Source organism: Siniperca chuatsi, linkage group LG12, assembly GCF_020085105.1.
Source record: "Siniperca chuatsi isolate FFG_IHB_CAS linkage group LG12, ASM2008510v1, whole genome shotgun sequence".
NCBI classification, from domain to species: domain Eukaryota; kingdom Metazoa; phylum Chordata; class Actinopteri; order Centrarchiformes; family Sinipercidae; genus Siniperca; species Siniperca chuatsi.
This window is the reverse complement of record NC_058053.1, coordinates 25,299,667-25,327,620: the sequence shown is the minus strand read 5'-3', so window position 1 is coordinate 25,327,620 and position 27,954 is coordinate 25,299,667. Positions and strand designations below refer to the sequence as shown.

Here is a 27,954-nt window from a genome sequence, read left to right as displayed (position 1 = left end):
TTGTGCTGTGGTGCATTCAGGTACTGTGGGAACATCTATAGACAAGGCAACTGTTGGACAAACATAGCCTTTTGGAAGTAAAAAGAAGCCATATTTACTTTGTTATTTTCAAGCTGACATTGTTTTGAATGTCATGTGGCAACTGACACTCAAGTGTTCGACACACCATCACATGACGGTACCAAGCAGCCCACAAAGCAGCATGTGGCCCATTTGTTTGTTTGCTTTTTAAGGATTTATAAATTTACTCTGCCCAACTACGTTCAGGAGTACCGTGAGCCAGTGTATGACGCAATCGTCTTTGGCCTTCAGAATAGATGGAATTTGCATATGGGAGGGGAGGAAGCATAGAGATAAATCAAGAGCTAGGATCAGAAAGCTGCCAGAGCTCAGCAGCTTTTCCTCTCTCTCTGATAATGGAGGTCCTGGAAGAAGATAAACTCTGCTTTCCCCAACTCAACACCTCCTGCAGGAAGACAATGCTTCCTCACTGGGAGGCCACGCTCATTTACAGTCTGTTGTCCTGCATCACTCTGCTCACTGTGGTTCTTAACCTGCTGGTCATCATCTCTATCTCCCACTTCAGGCAGAGATACACTTTTTTGCATGGCCTACAGAGTGTTTATTTTTTGGTTACATAAAACATGGCTTTGAGCTCGGCAGCATAATGTCACATTTAGGTCTGATTATGACAGTAATTTTGCCTTTATTTTTTACATCTGCTTTATGGCGTATGACACAAACTTCTACCATTGTTACTTTAATAGATAGCTGTAATTATGGTGCTTTAGAGATGCAAAAGTGTTATTGAAAAAATCATTACCGGTAGTAATGATTTCTTACACTTCAGGTTGCTGCACATCCACTAACCTTTTCTGCAATACTGTGCTGTACTTAGGCTTGTTGTTACAGTACAATTCATACTCCTAGTATTATAACTGCTAATAACACTTATTTCTACACTTGCTTCTAATAACAATGTATTCAGCATTGTTATTTTTCCCATTTCAGGCAGCTCCACACCACCACCAGCCTCCTCATCCTCTCTCTGGCTGTGGCAGACTTCCTTGTAGGTTTCCTGCAGATGCCAGTTGAAATCCTCCTCTTTAGAGGCTGTTGGTTCCTGGGTGACTTTATCTGTGCTGTGAATTGCTTTTTAGCTTTCGTTGTTGTCAGTGTTTCAGTAGGAAACATGGTGCTCATATCAGTTGACCGCTATGTGGCTATTTGTGACCCCATGTTTTACTCCACCAAAGTCACCATGAAAAGAGTTCAACTCTGCATTTGTCTGTGTTGGATATTTTCTGCTCTCCACAGTAGTTGGATACTGAGGGATTTATTGAAACAACCAGACAGGTATAATTCCTGTCATGGAGAGTGTGTAGTTGTAATGAATTATGTTGAAGGAGCTTTTGACCTTGTTGCAACTTTTTTTGGCCCCATTATTGTCATCGTAGTTCTGTATATGAAAGTATTTGTGGTGGCTGTGTCTCAGGCTCGTGCCATGCGCTCCCACATTGCAGCTGTCACACTGCAGCATTCAAAGACAATAACTGCTAAGAAATCTGAGATGAAGGCAGCCAGGACTCTTGGTGTTGTTGTAGTTGTGTTTCTTCTCTGCTCCTGTCCATATTATTGTTTTACTGTTTCAGCTGAGAACAACTTGTTAGGGGCGTCATCTGCAGCCATTGAGATTTGGTTGTTGTATTTCAACTCCTGTTTAAACCCTGTGATCTATGCCTTTTTCTACCCCTGGTTTAGAAAATCTATTAAACTCATTGTTACACTTCAGATACTGAAGCCTAGCTCCTGTGAGGCCAACATACTGTAGAGAAAGACTGTGATGGAGTGACCAAAATCATTCTCCTTTCTTTCTCTGTGAAGGGGAAGTTATTTTTTATGTAAATACACTGAATTTAATTGTCCTAAAATCTGGACAATTAAATCAAATATGGAGAAAATGACTGTAGGTATTGGTAGAATACAAAACATTTTGGGTCTATCAGATAACCTGATTCTTTCGTTCTTTGTTTGCTTTTGACTGCACATGTATATTTTCTGTGATTTGGGTTCAGTCATCCCATTAAAATGACTGAAACCAGAAAATCTTTTCTTTAAAAAAATATTGCTTTCATTATTTCAAAAACAAATATTCTCTTCACCGTTATCTGTTTATAATACTAGGAAATACCTGTGATAAAGCCACATGCATTGCAGCTTCTACTGGCACCTTTTTTATTCCAGTTAAACCACAGTGAATCGCTGTTGCTAACTGAAAAGCAGTATTTTGTTTTTTTAAAGTAAATTCTGCTCTTAATTTGTTCTTTTTTCTTTTGCACAATAATCAACAAGAGTATCAATAAAGTACTGGATCGATAAGATTAGGGATTGGTATTGAATATTTTATTAATACTGCTTAACACATTATAGAGTTAAATTATTAATTTTCCCTCATTGACTGGCAAATATTAGTTCATAGACGATACCTGTGAAATTACCAGTTAACTCAGTTGTACCACAATACATTTGTGCATTGTTTTTGGTTTTCAAACTATTTTGATTACACAAACGCACATTACAAAAGCCATCATGACCATAAAAGGACAACAGAATTTGATATTAAACTGTGTATGGTTGACACAAAATGAAGTGTCTTAGTGACATATTATGTTTGCTACATGACAACAGTCCCATAATCTTTCACCTGGGTTTTCAGCTGAATGACACTGGCCATTATTTAACATCCACACTAATAATGCCATTCAGCCTCTCTTCCATACTGTACCAGGCTGTGGCAACTTTGCGCCACAGCCGCTGATCACCTGACTTGTAAAAAAGATTTGGTCAGACATGTCATGCCCCAGATTTGAGGTGCATTTGCACCTGCACCCAGTCCTAGCAGAATATAAATATGTGCAGTCATGAGCGTGAAGCATGCCACGCAGTATTGCAGTATTGTCAGTAAATCAATAATCTTAGTTCAGTGTTTTGTCATTAAATGTCATGGCAATTAGACTAATCATAGAATAGAATAGAACTTAATTGTCCACCAAAGTGAAAAATTGTGTTTGGCTCACCAAAACATAAAAGCAGCACAAGAACAAGTAACATTTAGAACAAATGTGACCACAAATGTGGCAACAAGACACCACTGAGATGACAAACCCCCCCCAAACACTTAATTTTAACCTGTGTACTATAGTGTACTCTATGGGCCACTTAAGATAAAATACCTAAAACAATGCATAAAAAATAATACAAAATGCTGTCAATGGGGTCAAGATTTGTAGCTCAGTTTTTTTTTGTTTAAAATGCTGATTGACTTGGAATAGAATACTTCTTAAAAAATGATTGGTTGCTCAAGGCATCCAAAAAAATATGAGAAGGAGATGCAATGGCTGGGATTACATGGGTCATTTTTTCCCTTCATTTATTCAGCCTAATTAGACTTCTGCACAGGTTGAAGGTAGGCAGAGCTATTCTGAAGTTACATGAGGTCACCACTATTTATTACTTATATTATTACATTGTATAATTTCACTATAGTATCATCATCAACCGGTAAACCCACTTGGTACCTCACACTTACTTTATCTTATACTTATACCCACCTGGTACTTAATTTATTTTCTGACCTGTTTTTATAGTGTTTTTATAGTGTATTGTATTATATTTTTTGCTAGTACTTTCTCCTGTGTGCACTGAAGTAAAGGCGAGCTGCTGTAACAAAGAGTTTCCCTTCGGGGATCAATAAAGTATTTCTGATTCTGATTCTGATCAGGCTTCATAAACCAACTGACCTTATGCATTGCAGCAACAAGGAAGTGCTCAGATATTATTTTGTTTTTTACCTTCCTGTGGTCCTGTCTAGATGGTAACCCTGGATTTGCAGAAACTCTTGCACAATTTAGGTTTAGGCAACAAAACTACTTGGATGAAGAAAAAACACGTACAAATTTTGCTAGCAAATCCAGGGTTACCATCTAGACACAACCCCTTCCTGTCTGCACTGGAAGTGGGAATGTGTCACATTGTGTATATTGGCATCTCCTGCTTTTGATCACCTACATTTAAGAAAATATCTGACCAGTTTTATAATATAACATATAGCGTGAAGAACTGACAGAGCTAGAAGACAATGAGAGACTTTATTTCAGTCGGACAAACACTGACCGTTATTTACATAGTGGTGTTAATTACATCAGTTCTCTACAGCTCTGGGTTCATCTGCTAATGTTACTGTTGTAATATTCATGACAATTCATGATGATTGGTCAGAATGTGTTGGTATTTGTGTTTTATTATGTGTTCATAACATTATGATATCCTAACAGAAATTGTCTGTCCATTTAAAATGTGTGCTAATACAATATTTCTTCATCCAAAACACAGACAGTGAAGGCTCATTTGGTTAGATACACTATTACACACTGCCAAATTTGTCTATGACATGGGCTTATTATTGTGCAACAAGGTAATTATTCCAAATTATTTTATAAATAGAATATACGTTATATTACATAGTTGGTTGAAAATGTTATAATTCATGTTGATAAATCAGCTTCACGACCAACAAAGTAACAATTATCTGATTTAGTGATTGTTTGTCAAGAATGCAAATAATGTTAATTACTAGTTAGCATTACAGCTTTTGTTACTTTTGACAGTGATAGTGATAAACATGTAATATAAAAATAATAGGAGGGTCAGACATATAATTTAAATCTATTCATTACAATTACCTGCATGTACGGTATGTATACTCAAGTGGGCCTAAAACGTATTACTGGAAAAGTCTAATACAGTTTAAATTTCCAACCTATAGTTTGTTGATCTCTATGAGACATTGATTACTGTACTGTACTACAGCAGGTTATCTTTTTTAGCAGAACTATTCTACAAATCAAATATAAAAAGATTTGACCAATTTCATAGGTCAATCTGATAACCTGTATGTTTCAAAAACCTGAAGAGAAAACAATTCTCCATTCTTCATGTAGTATGTTATTTCACATACTCAGAATTAAGAGATTAGTCAAATACCATTTCAAGGTATTTTAGCAAAAAAATATTTTCCTGTTCCAATCCGGCTAATTGTTGTTGTTGAATTCACTCTGGGTAAAAATTTCAGACAAAGGTTCTGTGCTAAAACTCAGCTTAATAAAGTGCAGACTCTTCAGTCAGTCAGTGTTGCCAAGTTGTTTTGGGACATTTTGGCCTTTGTTCCTTGAGCACTTAGTTGACTGGTGAAGTAGCAACATCAAACTTTTCTGTCATTTTAGTCACATTACAGACATCTCTACAGTATGTTGGCATCACAGGAGTCAGGCTGCAGTATTTGAAGTGTAACAATTAGTTTAACAGATCTCCTAAACCAGGGGTAGAAAAAAGCATAGACCACTGGATTTATACAGGAGTTACAATAAAGTAGCCAGACCCCAGAAATTGAAAATGCCACACTGGTTGACATGTCCTGGCCCGCAAGAGAGGGATAAAAATAAGGACAGAAACATATTATAAATAAAACCATGACAACACCAAGAGTTCTGGCTGCTTTTCTCTCAGACTTCATAGCAGTTACACTAACTGAGCCCTGGAGTGTCACAGCTGCAATTTGAGACCTCATGGCTCGAGCCTGAGACACAGCCACCACGAATACTCTCATATACAGAACTATGATGACAGCAATGGGGCCAAAAAAGGTCAACATGACATCCACAGCTCCTGTTATGAAGTTAATTACAACTACACACTCTCCATAGCAGGAATTATATCTATCTGGACGTTTCAGGAAATCAATCTGTATCACACCATTATAGAACACAGAACATACCCAACACAGACAAACACAGATTTTAACTCTATTTTGAGTCACTTTGGTGGGGTAACACAAAGGGTCACAAATGGCCACATATCTGTCAACTGATACGAGCACCATGTTTCCTACTGAGGCAGATACAAGGATATAAGAGGTGTAGTAATATAGTCCACATATCAAGCTCCCCAAAAACCAGCAGCCTCCAAAAAGGGGGATATGAAGCGGCATCAGCCAGAGGCCAACAAGGAAGTCTGAGACAGCCAGTGAGAGGAGGATGAGGTTGGTGGGGGTGTGGAGCTGCCTGGAGAGAAAGAATATCATCACAAAACATATTATTATATGTAGCAGTTGTAGAAGTCATAAGGATATTATCATCTGTAACAGTATGAATAATCAAATAAACAAAATATGTCCAGCTACAATACAGTATAGAACATGTAGTAACATTTTTAAATAGCTAGATGTGCTCATCAAAGACCTGGACATGACAACATATGCAGTACATGTAACAGTTTTGTATACTACTGTATTTGTGTCTGAAGTAGAGGAGGAGCAGGATAAAGAGAATGCAGCAGCTTGGATTCAAACATAACAATATCTCTATTGTCCCAAAGCCAACTCTTGGAAAATTAAGTACTTATGCTTATGAATTTATCTTTATGCCTGAAGTGGGAGATAGAGATGATGACCAGCAGGTTGAGAGCCACAGTGAGCAAAGAGATGCAAGACAGCAGGATGTAAAGGAATATGGTCTCAGCATGATGCTGCAGTGGCTTCCTGCAGGAGGTGTTGAGTAGTTGTGGAAAGCAGAGTTCAGCTCCTTCCAGGGTCTCCATTATCAGAGAGAGAGAGGAAAAGCTGCTGAGCTCTGGCAGCTTTCTGATGCAAGCTCTTTGCCATACACTTTATCTCTATGCTTCCTCCCCTCCCATATGCAAATTCCATCTATTCTGAAGGCCAAAGACGATTGCATCATACACTGGCTCCCGGTACTCCTGAACGTAGTCGGGCAGAGTAAAATATAAATCCTTAAAAAGCAAACAAACACAGGGACCACATGCTGCTTTGTGGGCTGCTTGGTACCATCATGTGATGGTGTGTCGAACACTTGAGTGTCAGTTGCCACACGACATTCAAAACAATGTCAGCTTCAAAATAATAAAGTAAATATGGCATCTTTTAACTTCCAAAAGGCTATGTTTGTCCAACAGTTGCCTTGTCTATGGATGTTCCCACAGTACCTGAATGCACCACAGCACAATTAGAGGGTGTCATTAGAAATAGTGTGGCATCAGCTGACTGGAATACAGCATACAAAAACATTGCTCCATTATCTTCTTTTCATCTATAAAAAAATTATTAATTAGAGTAGTCAATATAATTTGGTACAAATTAAATGCAAATCATGACCGATAATGACTAGGATAATGCCTTCATTCTAAAATGAAAGATGTGTTTAAATTTAATTAGAAACAACCAACTGCATTAACATATTGTTTAATTACAAAGGGTACATATTTCTGAGAGGAATATCAAAATTCATAAGAATGGTGCACTCTAAAAATAAAACTATAAACCTATGAAATCTGGCTCATAACTAGGTAGTAACCACAATTAAACAGTAACAGTAACATCAGCTGCTATTTACATAGCAGCGTTAATTACATCAGTTCTTCCGTACAGCTTCCGTACAGCTCTGGGTTCAGCTGCTAATTTTACAGTAGTAATATTCATGGTGATTGGTCAGAATATGTCTGTATTTGTGTTTTATTATGTGTTTACAACATTATGATATCCCAACAGAAATTGTCTGAGTGGTCATTTAAAATGTGTACTAATACAGTATTTCTTCATCCAAAACACAGACAGTATGGGTTGTTGTCTGGTCTTGTTTATACAAAGGACGCTAATCCTTGGTGAACAAAACAACGCTTTGGACTCCAACCTTTTCACATTCCAGTGTGTGTATCCTCTCCTGTGTTTCTTCCTCCTGTCAAGTGTTCTCCTGTCTCCAGCGTGTGTGGCTCCTGCTCCCAACCTCGAAAAGGACGGTATCTGTACTCCAACACCAACCACTACTCAATGAACTGTGTGTCTCATTGCTGTGTCTTAATAAAACCATCTCTGTCTCCACCTCGGTGTCTCCTGCCCTTCTGTCTATAACAGAAGACCGGACCAACACCGTAGGACGACCAGTATGAGCGCCACGAATCCATTCCAGGAACTGGTGGATATCCTGTGCCGGGGCCTCACTGCTTCACTGCCAGCCTCCACTTCCGCATCCGCCGCCGTCGCTCCACCACCTCCGGGGTACACCAGTCCCATGGCCAAACAAGTGCCCTTCTCTGACTCGGCGGAGGACTGCAACGGCTTCCTCCTTCAGTGTTCGCTGGTCCTGGAGATGCAGCCTCACCTATACCCAAACAAGCGGTCCAAGGTAGCGTATATCATCAGCTACAGTGGGCGGAAACAATCTGGGCACAGAATGGACCGGTGACCCAATCCCTGACGAAATTCATCTCCCACTTTAAGGAGGTGTTCGGAAGACTAGCTGGTGACTCCTCCGCAGGTGAACGCCTCTACCACCTCAGGCAGGGTTCCCGCTCTGTGAATGACTATGCTTTGGAATTCCGAACCCTCACCGCTGCTAGTGGATGGAACGAGCAATCCCTGATCACCACCTTCCATCAGGGATTGGATCCCAGGGTAAGGTTGCATCTCGCTACATACAAGGACACCATTGGCCTTGAGCGGTTCATCCAACTATCGATCCGAGTCGCCACCCGTATGCAGGCGTATTTGGCTGAACACCAGGACCGGCAGTCATCCATGTCATCCCTCCACCAGCCAGAGACTCACCACCCTCCAGAACCAGACCAAGAACCCATGCAGCTGGAAAACAACAGATTGAACCCTGCTACCCTACATTGAGGAGGCCTTGGCCCAGGGATATATCCGGCCTTCTATCTCTCCTGCTGCATCCAGCTTCTTCTTTGTGACCAAGAAGGACGGAGGCTTGCGGCCTTGTGTGGATTACCGAGGACTCAACCGTATTACCGTTAAGTTCCGTTATCCTCTTCCCCTCGTCCCAGCAGCATTGGAACAGCTCTGCAGTTCCACTGTCTACAACAAGCTGGACCTCCGCAGCGCGTACAACCTCATCCGGATACGTGAGGGGGATGAGTGGAAGACCGCCTTTGTGATGCCAACCGGCCACTACGAATACCTCATCATGCCGTACGGCCTGTCCAACGCCCCCTCCATATTCCAGGACTTCATACACAAGGTGCTTCGGGAGTTTCTCCACAAGTCCGTCTTGGTCTACATCGACGACATCTTGATCTACTCCTGGAGTCTGGCCGAACATTGCCACCACGTTGTGGAGGTCCTGAAACACCTGAGGGAGTTCCAGCTGTTCCTTAAGTCAGAGAAGTGCTCATTCCACCAACCCTCAGTGCAGTTCCTGGGTTATAACATCAGTAGCAGTGGCATCCACATGGACGAGGGGAAGGTGGAGGCCATCCGGAACTGGCCCACATCAACCACCATCAAGGAACTTCAGAGATTCCTGGGCTTCTCCAACTTTTACCGACGCTTCATACAGGACTACAGTACCATCGTACACCCACTGACCAATCTACTCCGCAGCAAGCCCAAGTCTCTGTCCTGGTCACACGCCGCCAAAGAGGCCTTCAATGCTCTGAAGGCAGCATTCACTAGTGCACTGCTCCTGGTTCAGCCCGATCCCGAAAGACCATTCGTGGTGGCAGTTGATGCCTCTACCACAGGAGTAGGAGAGGTGCTGTCCCAGCAGCAGGGTATCCTAGCCAAACTCCATCCATGTGCTTTTTTTCCCCGGAAGCTCAGTCCGGCGGAGAGAAATTATGACATCGGCAACTGAGAATTGCTCGCCATCAAACTGGCCTTGGAGGAGTGGAGGCATTGGTTGGAAGGTGCCAAACATCCCTTCACCGTACTCACTGACCATAAGCACTTGGAGTACTTGCCAAACGCTTAAACCCCCATCAAGCTCACTGGACCCTCTTTTTCACATGCTTCAACTTCAACATCTCATATCGCCCCGGTTCCCGGAACATGAAGGCTTGTCCCGGTTACACTCTCCAGACGAAATCTACAAAGAACCCGAGACCATACTCCCCAAACAGCAGGAGGAGTAGACTTCATCAACGACCTATCCGCTTCCGACAATATCACGTGCATCCTGGTGGTCGTGGAGAGATTCTCCAAGTCATGTCGACTAATTCCCCTCAGAAGACTACCCACGGCCATGGAAACCGCTGAACTAATGTTCACTCATATCTTCCGTTATTTCCGGTGGTACTGTCACGGACACGCCGGGCTCCACAGTCACCCGGCCACACAGCACTCCCTCACCAGAGTTCTAATCACACACCTGTTCCCAATCACACACACCTGATCCCCATCTGCACCGCATCACCACCAGTATAAGAGCCCCCTACTCACCTCAGTCAGTTGTCCGGTCTTGTTTATACAAAGGACGCTAATCCTTGGTGAACAAGACAATGCTTTGGACTCCAACGCTTTCACGTTCCAGTGTGTGCATCCTCTAGTGTGTTCCTTCCTCCTGTCAACTGTTCTCCTGTCTCCAGCGTGTGTGGCTCTGCTCCAAACCTTTGACCACAGACTAGAAAAGGACGGTATCTGTACTCCAACACCCACCACTAATTAACGAACTGTGTGTCTCATTGGTGTGTCTAAATAAAACCATCTTTGTGTCTACCTCGGTGTCTCCTGTCCTTCTGTCCATAACAATATATAGATTCAGTACTTTACAGCTTTATTTTAAAGTTTAACCCTTCATTCTGATTTCAGTGAATGGCCTATCCTTTCTCTGTATTTTGTTTGTGTTTACACATTTCATGTTAATACTGCTTGATAATATAGAAACAATTGACAAAAAACAAAACAATATGAAACAGTGTCTTTGTTGGACATTTATTTCTGTTTGCAATGCTTGCATTAGTCACTCCTAAAATGTGTTAGTCATGTCTGAAAACCAGGCAAGCAACTTCAGCAACATGAAAAGTAAACAATTTTCTATTCTTCATGTAGATTAGTTCACATAATCAGAATAAATTATGAGTCATAATAATGTTCACATCCAACTTCAGGTTTTTTTTAGCTAAAAATATTTTCCTGTTCCAATCCAGCTAATTTAAGGTTGTTGAATTCAGTGACCCAAAGACATGAACACTATATCCACTTTCATAGAAAAAATAACTCTCTCTCGTGAAAAACAACTTGGTGATGATATGCTGGAAGAATCTGCTCTTTATTTACTGGGTAAAAAACCTCGACAAAGGTTCTGTGCTAAAACTCAGCTTAATAAAGAGCAGACTCTTCAGTCAGTCAGTGTTGCCAAGCTGTTTTTTGACATTTTGTCCTTTGTTCCTTGAGCACTTAGTTGACTGGTGAAGTAGCAACATCAAACTTTTCTGTCATTTTAGTCATATTACAGACATCTTTACAATATGTTGGCATCACAGGAGTCAGGCTGCAGTATTTGAAGTGTAACAATTAGTTTAATAGATCTCCTAAACCAGGGGTAGAAAAAAGCATAGACCACTGGATTTATACAGGAGTTACAATAAAGTAGCCAGATCCCAAAAATTGAAAATGCCACACTGTTTGATGTGTCCTGGCCCGCAAGAGAGGGATAAAAATAAGGACAGAAGCATATTAGAAATACAACCACAATAACACTAAGAGTTCTGGCTGCTTTTCTCTCAGACTTCATAGCAGTTACACTAACTGAGCCCTGGAGTGAAACAGCTGCAATTTGAGACCTCATGGCTCGAGCCTGAGACACAGCCACCACGAATACTCTCATATACAGAACTATGATGACAGCAATGGGGCCAAAAAAGGTCAACATGACATCCACAGCTCCTGTTATGAAGTTAATTACAACTACACACTCTCCATAGCAGGAATTATATCTATCTGGACGTTTCAGGAAATCAATCTGTATCACACCATTATAGAACACAGAACATACCCAACACAGACAAACACAGATTTTAACTCTATTTTGAGTGACTTTGGTGGGGTAACACAAAGGGTCACAAATGGCCACATATCTGTCAACTGATATGAGCACCATGTTTCCTACTGAGGCAGATGTAAGGATAAAAGAGGTGTAGTAATATAGTCCACATATCAAGCTCCCCAAAAACCAGCAGCCTCCAAAAAGGGGGATATGAAGCGGCATCAGCCAGAGGCCAACAAGGAAGTCTGAGACAGCCAGTGAGAGGAGGATGAGGTTTGTAGGGGTGTGGAGCTGCCTGCAGAGGAAGAATATCATCACTGAACATATTATTATATGTAGCAGTTGTAGAAGTCATAAGGATATTATAATCTGTAACAGTATGAATAATCAAATAAACAAAATATGTCCAGCTACAATACAGTATAGAACATGCAGTAACATTTTTAAATAGCTAGATGTGCTCATCAAAGACCTGGACATGACAACATATGCAGTACATGTAACAGTTTTGTATACTACTGTATTTGTGTCTGAAGTAGAGGAGGAGCAGGACAGAGAGTATGCAGCAGCTTGGATTCAAACATTCATATAATTAATACTGATTCACTGATGATCACAGAGCTATTATTAGTTGTAATAGTAAGAGTACTATGCAAGTATGGTTAATGCTAATTGTTTTGAATGTTTTCATCTGAAAACACATTTTCAAAAAATGCCTCAATGTAACAATATCTCTATTGTCCCAAAGCCAACTCTTGGAAAATTAAGTACTTATGCTTATGAATTTATCTTTATGCCTGAAGTGGGAGATAGAGATGATGACCAGCAGGTTGAGAGCCACAGTGAGCAAAGAGATGCAAGACAGCAGGATGTAAAGGAATATGGTCTCAGCATGATGCTGCAGTGGCTTCCTGCAGGAGGTGTTGAGTAGTTGTGGAAAGCAGAGTTCAGCTCCTTCCAGGGTCTCCATTATCAGAGAGAGAGAGGAAAAGCTGCTGAGCTCTGGCAGCTTTCTGATGCAAGCTCTTTGCCATACACTTTATCTCTATGCTTCCTCCCCTCCCATATGCAAATTCAATCTATTCTGAAGGCCAAAGACAATCGCATCATACACTGGCTCCCGGTACTCCTGAACGTAGTTGGGTAGAGTAAAATATAAATCCTTAAAAAGCAAACAAGCAAAGGGACCACATGCTGCTTTGTGGGCTGCTTGGTACAGTCATGTGATGGTGTGTCAAAAACTTGAGGGTCAGTTGCCACACAACATTGCATTCAAAACAATGTCAGCTTCAAAATAATAAAGTAAATATGGCATCTTTTTACTTACAAAAGGCTACGGTTGTCAAGCAGCTGCCTTGTCTTTGAAATCTGATTACTAGTCTGTATAGCCAGAAAACAGAAAGCATGTAGCAATGCTGATTTAAATTAAAAAAGTAAAACTAAGAAGAATCATGTGTTACATTATCTTTATTTTATAATCTATAAAAAATAATAAATTAGAGTAGTCATTACTATTTGGTACAAATTAAATGCAAATCATGACCGATAATGGCTAGGATAATGCCTTCATTCTAAAATGAAAGATATGTTTAAATTTAATTAGAAACAACCAACTGTAGTAATTACAAACTGTGTTTAATTACAAAGGGTACATATTTCATTGAAATTGAAAGGGTACATATTCATTGAAAGAACGGTGCACTCTAACAATAAAACTACAAACCTATGTAATCTGGCTCGTAACTAGGTAGTAACCACAGTTAAACTTTAACACTTCATTCAGATGTGTCAGAAAATTATTATTACAATTGTTTGTTTCTGAAACATATATATATATAATTTATATGTATTTACAATTAACACACTCACTTCTTGCTCATCCTGTTTCCCTTTCCTCTCAAACTGAGAGTGTATTGGGAGTGACCTGAGGGTCTTTACCCTGCGGACAGCAGCACACTCCTTGTCAGAGAGGCCGGCCTCGTCCAACTCCCGAAAACCAGATCCGTTAGTCTACATGACATTGATTTTACTCCAATGAGGGGGAGGAGGGGGCAGGATAGCTTCACGTAGGGATTTGTGGGAGGGCGTAGTACACTATTGCCTGATATTATTTGTGAGGCTGCGTTCAGACCTGCGCCGGCAAGAGCAGCTGCGTCAAAATTCACTCTGGCTGCCCTGCCAATTACGCTGTCGAAAGATTCATGGACGTTGTGTTGTTTTGAGCAAATGCATAGCATTTGAACTTGTCATAAAGATGTCATTATATGTTAATAAGGCCAGTTTAACGACAGAGTACAGTACCAAGGTGATTTACAGAGTTTCCTGATGGACAGATAGCTGAACTTGTTGGTAAAGTAACATTGGCTAACCTAACCCGTTCCCCCCCTTCACTGTGAAGCGCTTTGGGTATCAAGATAAACTGCTAATGTTATATAAATGTAATCCATTGTAATCATTATTATAACCTAATAGGATGGCTGGCTTCACAGCTAACCGAGCTAACTAGCTAACTGCAGCTAATAGTTACAATTAGCCAATGCGATATGAGCAGTTTGTACACATTCTTGAGAAAAAAACCTGTCCAACAAGTTGAAAGGTAATTTGACTCCCTGACTTCCTGCTTTCTCAACCAAGCCTGGCAAAAAACTACAGATAACTTCTTTGACAAAGCAACAAGAATGAGAGTCTGCAGCCATGCTAGCAGCTCTGTGTGGATGTACTTAGCTGACTAACTGAGCAAAATGGTCACTTGCCCACAATGACAATGTTAGGTATAATGTTTGACATGTTCACCATCTTATTTTAGAGCATTAGCATAAAGTTTGGTCATACACCTAAGTATTAGAAAAACTGAAATTTTAACCTGAGGATGGGACTAGATGAGACATCAGGGCATGTCATGGTGGGTTATGCAGGGCAATGGGGATTGGACCCAAATGAGACAAAGGGCGGGAGCAGGTCTGGATGATGGCCTGGATGTTGGCAATGCAGATGGAGCCATACAGGAGGATGATTAGACAGCCGCAGCCGCTCTGGAGGACAGGCAGGAAGACGACCAGACAGGAGGAGCAGCTCTGGAGGATGGGCTGGAGGACAACCAGACAGGCCAAGCCACTCTGGAGGATAGGCAGGAGGATGACCAGACAGGCAGAGCCGCTCTGGAGGTAGACGACGTAAGCAGGACCCTTCTGGTGGTTGGCGACCAAGGCAGGGCTGCTCTGGAGGTCGGCGACGAGACTGGAGGTCAGGAAAGGCAATACAGGGAATACAGGACTGGAGCCAGGCGACAGGATTGCAGGGCAGGGGGCTGGCAACTGGAGTGCAGAGCAGGGGGCTGGCGGCTGAAGTGCAGAGCAGGAGGCCAGCTGAAGTCCAGAGCAGGGGGGCCGGCGGCTGTAGTGCAGAGCAGAGGTGGACGGCTACAGAGCTGCAGGACTAGAGTCCGGTGATAGCTGGGAGGCAGGCAGGTGAGCTGGTGGAGCCAGGGAAACAGGAGGCTGCTGAAGAACTGGAACTGGTGACTGCTGCAGCTCAGGAACTGGTGCTGTTCTCTGATAAGCAGTGCTTATCCAGTTCGCTGACAAGAGTTGGATAATTGCTGGGAACGTTGGCACTTCACAGATGAATTCATTCATTTGGGTGATTGTTAACTAAATTTTGCTTAGGAGACTGATTCTGTCAATTTCTCTTGGAATCCTTCACTGCGGTGGACAGCCGTGGCTGTCTCCCTCTTAGTGTGGCGTGCTCATCAGCGGACACCCACCTGAACTCTCTCCTCCTGGCTTTGCCGTGTAATTTGCTCGGAGAAGAAACATGCAGCAAAACCGAAGTCTCCTGATCTACCGCAGCGCTGTGAAGGCCTGTTAGATCTCTGCAATAAAGTTTAGCGCCAACGGCTATTGCACAAAGCCTGCTAGCTAACTTTAAGAAGCACGAAACGAGTTAACGCCGAGCTGTTAACTCTGTAAGGACAACCACAGGCGGTGCGACCGGCTTCCTCTGATCTCTACAAGCGGACACTGCACAGCAAAAGACGCTTCCACAGCTTGGCTTGTCTACAACAGACTGACCACCAGCTAACAGCAGCACCAAAGCCACCTCTCTTCCCTCCTATCAGCTGATTAGGGGAGTTACTCTGTCAGTTAAACCAACCAGGTTTTGCCACGATATATATTAGCCAATCATATCTTAGATGTCAAACTTTAAAATCTGTTGTCCTCTCTGTTGCTGTCAGCTGTAATTTCAGTGCAAATCGTCACGAATGGTACACATTTTAAACACTCTTTTCTGCATCCTGTTGTTGACTTTTAGCCCATTTCTAATTCCGACCCGGAGAATCCGGACCCCAGCAGCATATCGGTGCTGGGGTCCGGATTCTCCGGCGGCTCCCCATCAGACAAGCCAGATTTCCTTCTGGCTCAGCTCCAAGATCGTGGCAATTGTGTTTGACTCACCAAAACATAAAAGCACCACAAGAACATGCGGCAATAAGATACCACTGAGATAACAAAAAACCCAAACATTTCATTTTAACTTGGGTACTGTACTGTACTCTATACTTAACTTAAAATACCTAAACCAAAGCATAAGATTTGTGGCTCCATTTTTATTCTTCTTAAAAATATTTTTGGTTGCCCAAGTCATCCTAAAAATATGAGAGGGAGATGCAATTGGCATTACATGGGTCATTTTTTCCCTTCATTTATTCTCCTAATTAGACTTTTGCACCAGTTGAAAGTAGGCAGAGCTATTCTAGAGTTATGTGACGTCATCAGACTTCATGAACCAATTGATCGTATGCTCATACTCCATCATTTTGTCTTTTACCTTCCTGTCTGCACCGAATGTGGGAATGTATCGCATTGTGTGCATTTAAGAAAATATCTGACCAGTTTTATAATATGAGGTATAGTGTGGAGGACTGACAGAGCTGGAAGACAATGAGAGACTTTATTCCAGTCTGACAAACATCAACTGCTATTTACATAGCAGCGTTAATTACATCAGTTCTCCCGTACAGCTCTGGGTTCAGCTGCTAATTTTACAGTTGTAATATTCATGGTGATTGGTCAGAATGTGTCGGTTTTTGTGTTTTATTGTGTTTATAACATTATGATATCCCAACAGAAATTGTCTGAGTGGTCTTTTAAAATGTGTGCTAATACAATATTTCTTCATCCAAAACACAGACAGACAGTCAGGATTTGCTACCGATACCAGTACCTGTACCTGGAAACGGTAGCTCTTTTCGGTACTACTCTCTGTAATAACTAAAATGTAATTTCAGTCGTAAAAAATAAGTACACACTTCTCAATTTCAACATTGTTATTTTTTTAAAACATTTTATCTCACTGTCTCTAAAATGTAGTCATCCTTGGAGGGTAAGTTAACTTTAGCTGCGGCTGCAGCGGGGGACTTGGCTTTCAGACTATCAAACACGGTACCCTCTGCAGCTTTTAGATATATTTTGTGTTTGACCAGGTGTTTGCTCAGGTTAGACGTGTTGCCCTGGCCAGCTTATGCTTGGCAGTTTTCTGCCTGGAGTTTTGAAAAGTGTAACCACACTTGCTACCGCTTTCAGCTCGTCATTGCCCTAACTCAGTAGCCCTTTTTTTTTTTTTTTTTTTACATAGAGATCCCGCAATACTGCCGTAAAAAAGAGCCATCATTAAGCCTGCTTTGCTTTTGGCATAATGTTGCCCCAGTGTGTGATTTAGATAGAGAAAACTATGAGGGGGTCCTCAACGTAGGCAGAGCTGATTGTCATAGCAATGCTATTCCAGCAGTTAGGAAACAACACACGGGAGCTTTACTTTGGTCTTGAGAAGCTGCAGCATTTATTCACTGACAAACTATAACCTACACTGTACATTTACTGCCAGATTGACAACTTCACTCGTCTCCTTTTCCTCTGCACTGCTCGTATTCATGGTCACTCTGTGCGGCTCGCTCTCTATTAACTATTCTTCAAATCAAATATAAAAGATTTGACCAATGTCACTGGTAATGATCTGACAACCTGTCATTAATCATTAGGATATACCATATATATAGATTCAGTACTTTACAGCTTTATTTTAAAGTTTAACCCTTCATTCTGATTTCAGTGAATGGCCTATCCTTTCTCTGTATTTTGTCTGTGTTTGCACATTTCATGTTAATACTGCTTGATAATTTAGAAACAATTGACAAAAAACAAAACAATATGAAACAGTGTTTTACAGGACATTTATTTCTGTTTGCAATGCTTGCATTAGTCACTCCTAAAATGTGTTAGTCATGTCTGAAAACCAGGCAAGCAACTTCAACAACATGAAAAGTAAACAATTCTCTATTCTTCATGTAGGTTAGTTCACATAATCAGAATAAATTATGAGTCATGATAATGTTCACATCCAAATTCAGGATATTTTAGCAAAAAATATTTTCCTGTTCCAATCCGGCTAATTGTTGTTGTTGAATTCAGTGACCCAAAGACATGAACACTATGTCCACTTTCATAAAAAAAACTCTCTCTCGTGAAAAACAACTTGGTGACGATATGCTGGAAGAATCTGCTCTTTATTTACCTAGTAAAAAACCTTGACAAAGGTTCTGTGCTAAAACTCAGCTTAATAAAGAGCAGACTCTTCAGTCAGTCAGTGTTGCCAAGTTGGTTTTTTTTTTACATTTTGTCCTTTGTTCCTTGAGCACTTAGTTGACTGGTAAAGTAGCAACATCAAACTTTTCTGTCATTTTAGTCACATTACAGACATCTCTACAGTATGTTGGCATCACAGGAGTCAGGCTGCAGTATTTGAAGTGTAACAATTAGTTTAATAGATCTCCTAAACCAGGGGTAGAAAAAAGCATAGACCACTGGATTTATACAGGAGTTACAATAAAGTAGCCAGATCCCAAAAATTGAAAATGCCACACTGTTTGATGTGTCCTGGCCCGCAAGAGAGGGATAAAAATAAGGACAGAAGCATATTAGAAATACAACCACAATAACACTAAGAGTTCTGGCTGCTTTTCTCTCAGACTTCATAGCAGTTACACTAACTGAGCCCTGGAGTGTAACAGTTGCAATAGGAGACCTCATGGCTCGAGCCTGAGACACAGCCACCACGAATACTCTCATATACAGAACTATGATGACAGCAATGGGGCCAATAAAGGTCAACATGACATCAGCAGCTCCTGCTGTGAAGTTAATTACAACTACACACTCTCCATAGCAGGAATTATATCTATCTGGACGTTTCAGGAAGTCAATCAGTATCACACCATTATAGAACACAGAACATACCCAACACAGACAAACACAGATTTTAACTCTATTTTGAGTGACTTTGGTGGGGTAACACAAAGGGTCACAAATGGCCACATATCGGTCAACTGATATGAGCACCACGTTTCCTACTGAGGCAGATGTAAGGATAAAAGAGGCACAGTAATATAGTCCACATATCAAGCTCCCCAAAAACCAGCAGCCCCCAATAAGGAGGATTCGAACCGGCATCAGCAGGAGGCCAACAAGGAAGTCTGAGACAGCCAGTGAGAGGAGGATGAGGTTGGTGGGGGTGTGGAGCTGCCTGGAGAGAAAGAATATCATCACAAAACATATTATTATATGTAGCAGTTGTAGAAGTCATAAGGATATTATAATCTGTAACAGTATGAATAATCAAATAAACAAAATATGTCCAGCTACAATACAGTATAGAACATGTAGTAACATTTTTAAATAGCTAGATGTGCTCATCAAAGACCTGGACATGACAACATATGCAGTACATGTAACAGTTTTGTATACTACTGTATTTGTGTCTGAAGTAGAGGAGGAGCAGGTTAGAGAGTATGCAGCAGCTTGGATTCAAACATTCATATAATTAATACATTCACTGATGATCACAGAGCTATTATTAGTTGTAATAGTAAGAGTACTATGCAAGTATGTTTAATACTAATTGTTTTGAATGTTTTCATCTGAAAACATTATATTTTCAAAAAATGCCTCAATGTAACAATATCTCTATTGTCCCAAAGCCAACTCTGGAAAATTAAGTAATTATGCTTATAGGTTTATCTTTATGCCTGAAGTGGGAGATAGAGATGATGACCAGCAGGTTGAGAGCCACAGTGAGCAAAGATATGCAAGACAGCAGGATGTAAAGGAATATGGTCTCAGCATGATGCTGCAGTGGCTTCCTGCAGGAGGTGTTGAGTAGTTGTGGAAAGCAGAGTTCAGCTCCTTCCAGGGCCTCCATTATCAGAGATAGCAAAGGTGACGAGAGTCTGCTGAGCTCTGGCAGCTCTCTGCCCAAAGTTTTCCATCATAAAGCTCATTTATCTCGCTCCTCCCTCTAGTCCCATAATCCCATAACGCTTCAAAACACATTGCTGTAATTGATATAGTGATGTAATCTTGAGTTTTTATAATGCTAACAAATACCAAAGCAAGAAAAAATTAAATGCAGATTTTATAAAAATATATAAAAATAAAATGAACATTCTATTATATTATCATTCAGTATGTAGCCCTGGTGTCAAATTAGCAAGGATCTACATGTGCAGCTTAAGGAGAGAGCCCACCAATACCTGAGGCTATGGCAGATGGCATGGTGTTACACATCAAAGCACTCCACAATGGAGTCAAATCAAGGCTTATTTATTTATTCATTTATGTATTGTCATTTTGGAAAAGAAAGTGCAAATTAATTAAAGTATTCACCTGAACAGGGGCAAAAACATAGCCAGTGTGGGATTTGACACAGTTGATAAAATCAAAGTGTATCTGTTCTGTGAGATGGGCGAGTGACGGACGTCAAAAACGCTTCATGAAATGCATACTGTGTGGATTGGTCTTAAGTATGCTGCAAGTAATTTTGAATATAACTGATAATCATTTTAAAAAAGACTCACTCAATCAACTCATGTACCACTCCTGGTTAGTGTATGGACGCAGGAAGTTTCCCTAAAACCAGGCATTATAAAAACCATCAATTGATTAAAAAAGTGTGATGCAGACTTGCAGGAGAGAGAGAGAGAGAGAGAGAGAGAGAGAGAGAGAGAGAGAGAGAGCGAGCTCATGTGGACGAGCAAGAGAGAGGGACTGTGCAAATATGGACAGACGTGTCGATGTGATATAAAAACTTTCTTTGATCATGAAGCCTAATGTTACTACAATTCTGTGGTTTATCAGTGAAGTGTATAAACTACAGGGCAGACTGGAGTCTCTGTTAACAGTGACAGACAAAAATATCTGCATTATATATGCTCGCCTCCTCTGTGAAACGTCTGTATGCTCACTGTGCTGCATTGTTACCTGCTGTGACAGCGATGCTGGTATTGTTTTCACCTTGTGAGTCTGTGTGTATGTGTGTCGTTATGGTAAAATTTGGTCCTGGTGACACCTACTGTAGCGGGAACGACCACAGAAGTCAACGAGATAGCGTCACAATTGTGCAAGATGCAGTCATGAAACTTCACAGCTGTGTAGTTGAGATCAGAATGAAGGCAGAGTTTGAAAATGGGTGTGGTCCTAGCAAGGGCGCTGGAAGTAGGGGGGTAGGAAGTGGAATTAGCTTTGCCAAGATGGCAAGATCCAGGCAGACAAAAAAAACATATGGCTTTAGCATACAGTGATCCAGTGCAATCTAGATAACATTTAACCTTTATTATACCAACTAACAATAGCAACTAACATAATACATTTGACATAGTCTACATACTATTATTACTAACATAGAATTTTGCACAAACATCCGTTACGAACAACCATTAGTTCCTTAATAAAAAATATTATTTAAGGAGGAGGCGCAATAAACCTTTGCATGGATGTCCCTAACCAAATAGACTACAGCCGAATCTAAACGTAATTATTTCCGGCATCAATAGCCCCCCCCACTTTCAGTATTCGTGTTCTTGCCAAACAACTGATAATTTTTCTCTTGCCAATAAAGACACATTCTACATTCACGACTAACATTGTTCAATGTTGTACATTCCTTGTATCAAACCAGGGAATATTTCAGCAAAACACATACTGTATATACCTATGTCAAAACTAACATAGGTTAAAAGCAAGCGAAAACCTCCAGGGCTGAAAAATTAGGCTAAAGTGCCAAAAACTGCAGTTCCTCGAATGGCCACTTGAGTCTGCCTCGAGAAGTGAATCAATCCCCATAAACTCCCATTTTAAAATGCCCAACCAGCAGAAATAAACATGTTTGCAGCCTGATACAAAAAACGGTTTTGGTCTTTATAGCAAATTTTCCCGTTCATGACAACTGTACAGGGGGTCAATCTTTGTATCATTTTCCTCTTTAAATTATATCAAAGCTTAAAGTTAGGCATAATTAACGGTGTGGCCATTTTGAGTGACAGGTGGGTGTCATCACAGGTGACTAACCACTAGGGGGTTTCAGCAACCAGGCTTCATTCGGCCCGCCTCATTTTTGGATTAGCCAGAGATGGCAACGTCACCACACTGAGCTTCACAATTGCTCTTCAGAAACCTATGGTTGACATCACGGAGACTACCTCCATGTTTTATGCAGTCTATGGTTAAAAGTTGACCCTGTGAGGATGGTTAGGCATATTGAATAAATCTGGCACAGCTCACAGACAGGCAGATAGCCTATTTTCAAATATTATTTAATAATGAAAAGGTCAAAGCCTTCAGGTGTGCAAAGAAGAAAATAGAGAAAAGAGGAGAAGAAAAAGAAAGCCCAATATAGACGTGTAGCAACGGCACACATTTCCCATCATGCCTAGTGCTGGACTGAGTAGTTTGTTAAGTTTGCTGTTTTATGTTCCAAAACGCAAATGTTACTTTTTGTTAGTGTTATGTTGGTAATTGTCATTTTTGTGCTGGTTTATAGTTTTAACCGGTTACATTTGTTGATGCCAGCTGTAGTTTGCTTTTGTGTTTTTGATTTCTTGATCCCTGTGTGGAATGGCATTAAAGGGTTTACATCTCTTACCCATCTCTCTTACCGTACTCTTTTCCACCGAAGTATGTAGTCTCATATTAATATTAAAATTAATTTTTGTGTGTAGATATTTCATTTGTAGTAGTTAGCCAGCTAAGTAGTAACAACCTAATACTAGATAATGATGCTATGATAGCTGCTAGACTCAGATACAAATTGAAGGATATGAATCTGAATGGCAAGGTATGGTTGGGGTGATGGCGGGCTATAGTGTGTGTGTGTGTGTTGGGGTTTGTCAAGCAGGGGAATCAGGAAAAAAGGAGTAGGACCCAAAATGCAGACACCAGAGGCAGAGGAATACAATTCAGTGATTTAATGAAAAAATACAAGGGCTTACATGGATTATCAAGCAGGCACACAAAGGAAAGGCAGTCCAACAAAGGCAAACAATCCAGACAGGGAGCAGGCAAAGTCCAAAATTCAAAATCCATGCAAGGTCCAAGAGAAACAGAAGATAAATCCAATAGAACACACAGGTAACCAAGGCCGGGATACTTGACAAAAGACAAAGACGAACTGACACAGAACAAAGGAAGCACACAGACTTAAATACACTCAGGTGAAAAAGATCAGGGCGGAGCAAACTATCAAAACTGGCGAGAAAGGCAAAACCACAAGACACGTGAGGGAAGGAGAATATTTAAAAATAAAACAGGAAATAGCTATAAACCATGACCGTGTGTGGGGGGTTGGAGGTGGGAACTGAACCCTGGTCTGCCAGGAGAAAGCCTGGGCTTTGGTGTGTGTGTGTGCTGGCTGCCTTGTGGAGGTCAGTATGTGGGAGCTGAGAGCTGGTTGCCCTACGGCTTGCACCATGCAACGAGAATGGATTAGTTCAACGTCACTAGCCTATATTATGCTATCTAGCAAACTGATAACGATATTACACTTTAAACATCCAATTTCAAAAACACATAACATTAGTCAAACTATAATAGCAAAACTATTCTTCAAATCAAATATATATATATTTTTTTTTTACCAATGTCATTAGTGATGATCTGAAAACATGTCATTAATTATTAGGATATAATCAAGGGTTTAAATAATTTACAACATTATTTTAAAGTTTTACCTTTATTGTGATTGCAGTGAATGAAACGTTTTTTCTCTGTATTTTTGCCTTATTTTGTCTGTGTTTACCCATATCATGTTAGTGGTGCTTGATAATTTGGAAACATTTGACAAAAACAATATGACTGTCTTTGCTGGAGATTTATCTCTGTTTGCAACAGGATTGAAGATGGCGCTGTTTTAAAGGTAACCTGTCACAACATATCAAGCCTGTTGCACGAAATCTTGGTGTCCTGTTTGATAGCAATTTATGTTTTGAGCAACATATCACTAAGCTTGTCCAATCATGTTTCTATCACCTCAGAAACATTGCAAAAATACGATCTATTTTAAATCTTAGTGATGCAGAAACTGTTGTGCATGCTTTTATCTCCTCACGCCTTGATTATTGTAACAGCCTGTTCACTTGTCTTAATCAAAAAGCTCTGACACGACTGCAGACTGTACAAAACTCAGCTGCTAGGCTGTTAACCGGGACCAAGAAGTATGACCACATAACACCTGTTTTAGCCTCTTTACACTGGCTCCCTGTTGGTTTTAGGATTGATTTTAAGATCTTGTTGATTACTTTTAAGGCTCTTCATGGCCTGGCCCCAGATTATATTTTAGACCTTGTAATCCCTCATGAACCTTCACGTAGTTTGAGATCTTCAGGCAGGGGTCTCCTGTCTGTTCCTGAGTCCAGGATGAAAACTAAGGGGGACAGAGCTTTTGCTATCAGGGCCCCGAGGCTCTGGAACAACTTGCCCGAAGAAATTAGGTTGTCTGAGTCAGTGTCTTCGTTTAAATCTCGTCTCAAAACACATTTTTATCTGAAAGCATATCCTGATTTTACCTGAACTGGCTGTTTATTTTACTGTTTATTTTATTGCTTTTCTGTATTTCATGTGTTTTATTTCTTTATATTTCGTCATTCACTGTGTTATTTTATTTTTCTTGTTGTGAAGCACTTTGTACTTTGTTTTGATAAGTGCTCTATAAATAAAGTTTTATTATTTTATTTATTTATTATTATTAAAGGAGATTAGTCACTCAAATAATGAGTAAAATGTGTTAGTCATGTCTGAAAACCAGGCAAGCAACTTCAACAACATGAAAAGTAAACAATTCTCTATTCTTCATGTAGGTTAGTTCACATAATCAGAATAAATTGTCATGATAAGTTCACATACAACTTCAGGGTATTTTAGCTAAAAATATTTTCCTGTTCCAATCCGGCTAATGTAAGATTGTTGAATTCAGTGACCCAAAGTCATGAACACTATTTCCACTTTCATAGAAAAAAAACTCTCTCTCGTGAAAAATGACATGCTGGAAGACTCTGCTCTTTATTTACCTAGTAAAAAAATGCAGACTAAGGTTCTGTGCTAAAACACAGCTTAATAAAGAGCAGACTCTTCAGTCAGTCAGTGTTGCCAAGTTGTTGTTTTTTTACATTTTGTCCTTTGTTCCTTGAGCACTTAGTTGACTGGTAAAGTAGCAACATCAAACTTTTCTGTCATTTTAGTCACATTACAGACATCTCTACAGTATGTTGGCATCACAGGAGTCAGGCTGCAGTATTTGAAGTGTAACAATTAGTTTAATAGATCTCCTAAACCAGGGGTAGAAAAAAGCATAGACCACTGGATTTATACAGGAGTTACAATAAAGTAGCCAGATCCCAAAAATTGAAAATGCCACACTGGTTGACGTGTCCTGGCCCGCAAGAGAGGGATAAAAATAAGGACAGAAACATATTAGAAATACAACCACAATAACACTAAGAGTTCTGGCTGCTTTTCTCTCAGACTTCATAGCAGTTACACTAACTGAGCCCTGGAGTGTAACAGCTGCAATAGGAGACCTCATGGCTCGAGCCTGAGACACAGCCACCACGAATACTCTCATATACAGAACTATGATGACAGCAATGGGGCCAAAAAAGGTCAACATGACATCAACAGCTCCTGTTATGAAGTTAATTACAACTACACACTCTCCATAGCAGGAATTATATCTATCTGGACGTTTCAGGAAGTCAATCAGTATCACACCATTATAGAACACAGAACATACCCAACACAGACAAACACAGATTTTAACTCTTTTTTGAGTGACTTTGGTGGGGTAACACAAAGGGTCACAAATGGCCACATATCTGTCAACTGATATGAGCACCATGTTTCCTACTGAGGCAGATGTAAGGATATAAGAGGTACAGTAATATAGTCCACATATCAAGCTCCCCAAAAACCAGCAGCCCCCAATAAGGAGGATTTGAACCGGCATCAGCAGGAGGCCAACAAGGAAGTCTGAGACAGCCAGCGAGAGGAGGATGAGGTTGGTGGGGGTGTGGAGCTGCCTGGAGAGAAAGAATATCATCACTGAACATATTATTATATGTAGCAGTTTTAGAAGTCGTAAGAATATTATCATCTGTCCAGCTACAATACAGTATAGAACATGCAGTAACATTTTTAAATAGCTAGATGTGCTCATCAAAGACCTGGACATGACAACATATGCAGTACATGTAACAGTTTTGTATACTACTGTATTTGTGTCTGAAGTAGAGGAGGAGCAGGACAGAGAGTATGCAGCAGCTTGGAATCAAACATTCATATAATTAATACATTCACTGATGATCACAGAGCTATTATTAGTTGTAATAGTAAGAGTACTATGCAAGTATGTTTAATACTAATTGTTTTGAATGTTTTCATCTCAAAACATATTTTCAAAAAATGCTTCAATGTAACAATATCTCTGTTGTCCCAAAGCCAACTCTGGAAAATTAAGTAATTATGCTTATGAATTTATCTTTATGCCTGAAGTGGGAGATAGAGATGATGACCAGCAGGTTGAGAGCCACAGTGAGCAAAGATATGCAAGACAGCAGGATGTAAAGGAATATGGTCTCAGCATGATGCTGCAGTGGCTTCCTGCAGGAGGTGTTGAGTAGTTGTGGAAAGCAGAGTTCAGCTCCTTCCAGGGCCTCCATTATCAGAGATAGCAAAGGTGACGAGAGTCTGCTGAGCTCTGGCAGCTCTCTGCCCAAAGTTTTCCATCATAAAGCTCATTTATCTCGCTCCTCCCTCTAGTCCCATAATCCCATAATGCTTCAAAACACATTGCTGTACTTGATGTAGTGATGTAATCTTAAGTTTTTATAATGTTAACAATTACCAAAGCAAGAAAAAATTAAATGCAGATTTTATAAAAATATATAAAAATAAAATGAACATTCTATTATATTATCGTTCAGTATGTAGCCCTGTCCACAAATTAGCAAGGATCTACATGTGCAGCTTAAGGAGAGAGCCCACCAATACCTGAGGCTATGGCAGATGGCATGGTGTTACACATCAAAGCACTCCACAATGGAGTCAAATCAAGGCTTATTTATTTATTCATTTATGTATTGTCATTTTGGAAAAGAAAGTGCAAATTAATTAAAGTATTCACCTGAACAGGGGCAAAAACATAGCCAGTGTGGGATTTGACACAGTTGATAAAATCAAAGTGTATCTGTTCTGTGAGATGGGCGAGTGACGGACGTCAAAAACGCTTCAAGAAATGCATACTGTGTGGATTGGTCTTAAGTGTGCTGCAAGTAATTTTGAATATAACTGATAATCAAAAGACTCACTTGACTTAACTTGGCTTATAGTATAAAGAAAACAAAAATCATGCGTTATAAACATAAGAAAAGTTCACTAAGTGAAAGGAAAGAAAAAATGACCAAGTCGAAATGCAGAAGAAACAAAAGAAAAGCAGCAAAAGAAGAAATTTGTAGCAGAAGAGAGCGAAGCGTAAGAGCCAGCTGTTTTTATCCCCTAGGGATGCAGAGGTGTGTTGTGGGCTACGTGCAAAATCACGTATCCGTGTTCTACCATGACCCATTAAACACTAAATAAAAAAATGAAAGTAGCATTACGATTACTAAAAGAAACAGTTTAATAAAATGCTTTTCATGACAGTTCATTCAAACTTCTAACCTAAAATTATACATGGTCACTAGATGGCAGTACACGACAGACACAAGCTTAAATCGCTGAGTTTATATCTG

At 40.4% G+C, this 27,954-nt stretch overlaps 5 protein-coding genes across 11 annotated transcripts; 1 reads left to right on the top strand and 4 right to left on the bottom strand.

Annotated features, from left to right (window-relative positions):
* Positions 1–363: 363 nt before the first annotated feature.
* Positions 364–2,293, top strand: LOC122885555 (trace amine-associated receptor 13c-like). Its single transcript, XM_044216796.1, has 2 exons — positions 364–586; positions 1,012–2,293. Exons 1-2 carry the CDS (start codon positions 417–419, stop codon positions 1,829–1,831), a joined length of 990 nt encoding a protein of 329 aa, XP_044072731.1. The 5' UTR covers positions 364–416; the 3' UTR covers positions 1,832–2,293.
* A 1,836-nt stretch (positions 2,294–4,129) lies between these two features.
* Positions 4,130–6,669, bottom strand: LOC122885567 (trace amine-associated receptor 13c-like). Of its 2 annotated transcripts, none has more exons than XM_044216819.1 (2): positions 6,482–6,669; positions 4,130–6,119 (listed from the first exon to the last, which is right to left on the bottom strand). In XM_044216819.1, exons 1-2 carry the CDS (start codon positions 6,652–6,654, stop codon positions 5,300–5,302), a joined length of 993 nt encoding a protein of 330 aa, XP_044072754.1. In that variant the 5' UTR covers positions 6,655–6,669; the 3' UTR covers positions 4,130–5,299. The 2 variants fall into 2 exon arrangements, with proteins under 2 accessions (XP_044072754.1, XP_044072755.1); XM_044216820.1 differs by having other exon boundaries at positions 6,508–6,668.
* A 4,112-nt stretch (positions 6,670–10,781) lies between these two features.
* LOC122885572 (trace amine-associated receptor 13c-like) lies at positions 10,782–15,193 on the bottom strand. 3 transcript variants are annotated; one of them, XM_044216834.1, is made up of 2 exons: positions 14,713–15,193; positions 10,782–12,144 (listed from the first exon to the last, which is right to left on the bottom strand). In XM_044216834.1, the coding sequence occupies exons 1-2, from the start codon at positions 14,748–14,750 to the stop codon at positions 11,325–11,327; spliced, it is 858 nt and encodes a 285-aa protein (XP_044072769.1). In that variant the 5' UTR covers positions 14,751–15,193; the 3' UTR covers positions 10,782–11,324. The 3 variants fall into 3 exon arrangements, 2 of the variants coding, with proteins under 2 accessions (XP_044072769.1, XP_044072770.1); XM_044216835.1 differs by lacking the exon at positions 14,713–15,193 and adding an exon at positions 12,647–12,834; XR_006380140.1 differs by lacking the exon at positions 14,713–15,193 and adding an exon at positions 12,621–12,834 and having other exon boundaries at positions 12,060–12,144.
* A 2,868-nt stretch (positions 15,194–18,061) lies between these two features.
* Positions 18,062–24,158, bottom strand: LOC122886045 (trace amine-associated receptor 13c-like). Of its 3 annotated transcripts, none has more exons than XM_044217912.1 (2): positions 23,167–24,158; positions 18,062–19,427 (listed from the first exon to the last, which is right to left on the bottom strand). In XM_044217912.1, coding segments are annotated over exons 1-2 (822 nt in total). In that variant the 5' UTR covers positions 23,169–24,158; the 3' UTR covers positions 18,062–18,607. The 3 variants fall into 3 exon arrangements, with proteins under 3 accessions (XP_044073847.1, XP_044073845.1, XP_044073846.1); XM_044217910.1 differs by lacking the exon at positions 23,167–24,158 and adding an exon at positions 19,930–20,127; XM_044217911.1 differs by lacking the exon at positions 23,167–24,158 and adding an exon at positions 19,956–20,118.
* A 795-nt stretch (positions 24,159–24,953) lies between these two features.
* On the bottom strand, positions 24,954–27,029 carry LOC122886046 (trace amine-associated receptor 13c-like). Of its 2 annotated transcripts, none has more exons than XM_044217913.1 (2): positions 26,714–27,029; positions 24,954–26,247 (listed from the first exon to the last, which is right to left on the bottom strand). In XM_044217913.1, the coding sequence occupies exons 1-2, from the start codon at positions 26,884–26,886 to the stop codon at positions 25,428–25,430; spliced, it is 993 nt and encodes a 330-aa protein (XP_044073848.1). In that variant the 5' UTR covers positions 26,887–27,029; the 3' UTR covers positions 24,954–25,427. The 2 variants fall into 2 exon arrangements, with proteins under 2 accessions (XP_044073848.1, XP_044073850.1); XM_044217915.1 differs by having other exon boundaries at positions 26,740–27,029.
* Positions 27,030–27,954: the final 925 nt, after the last annotated feature.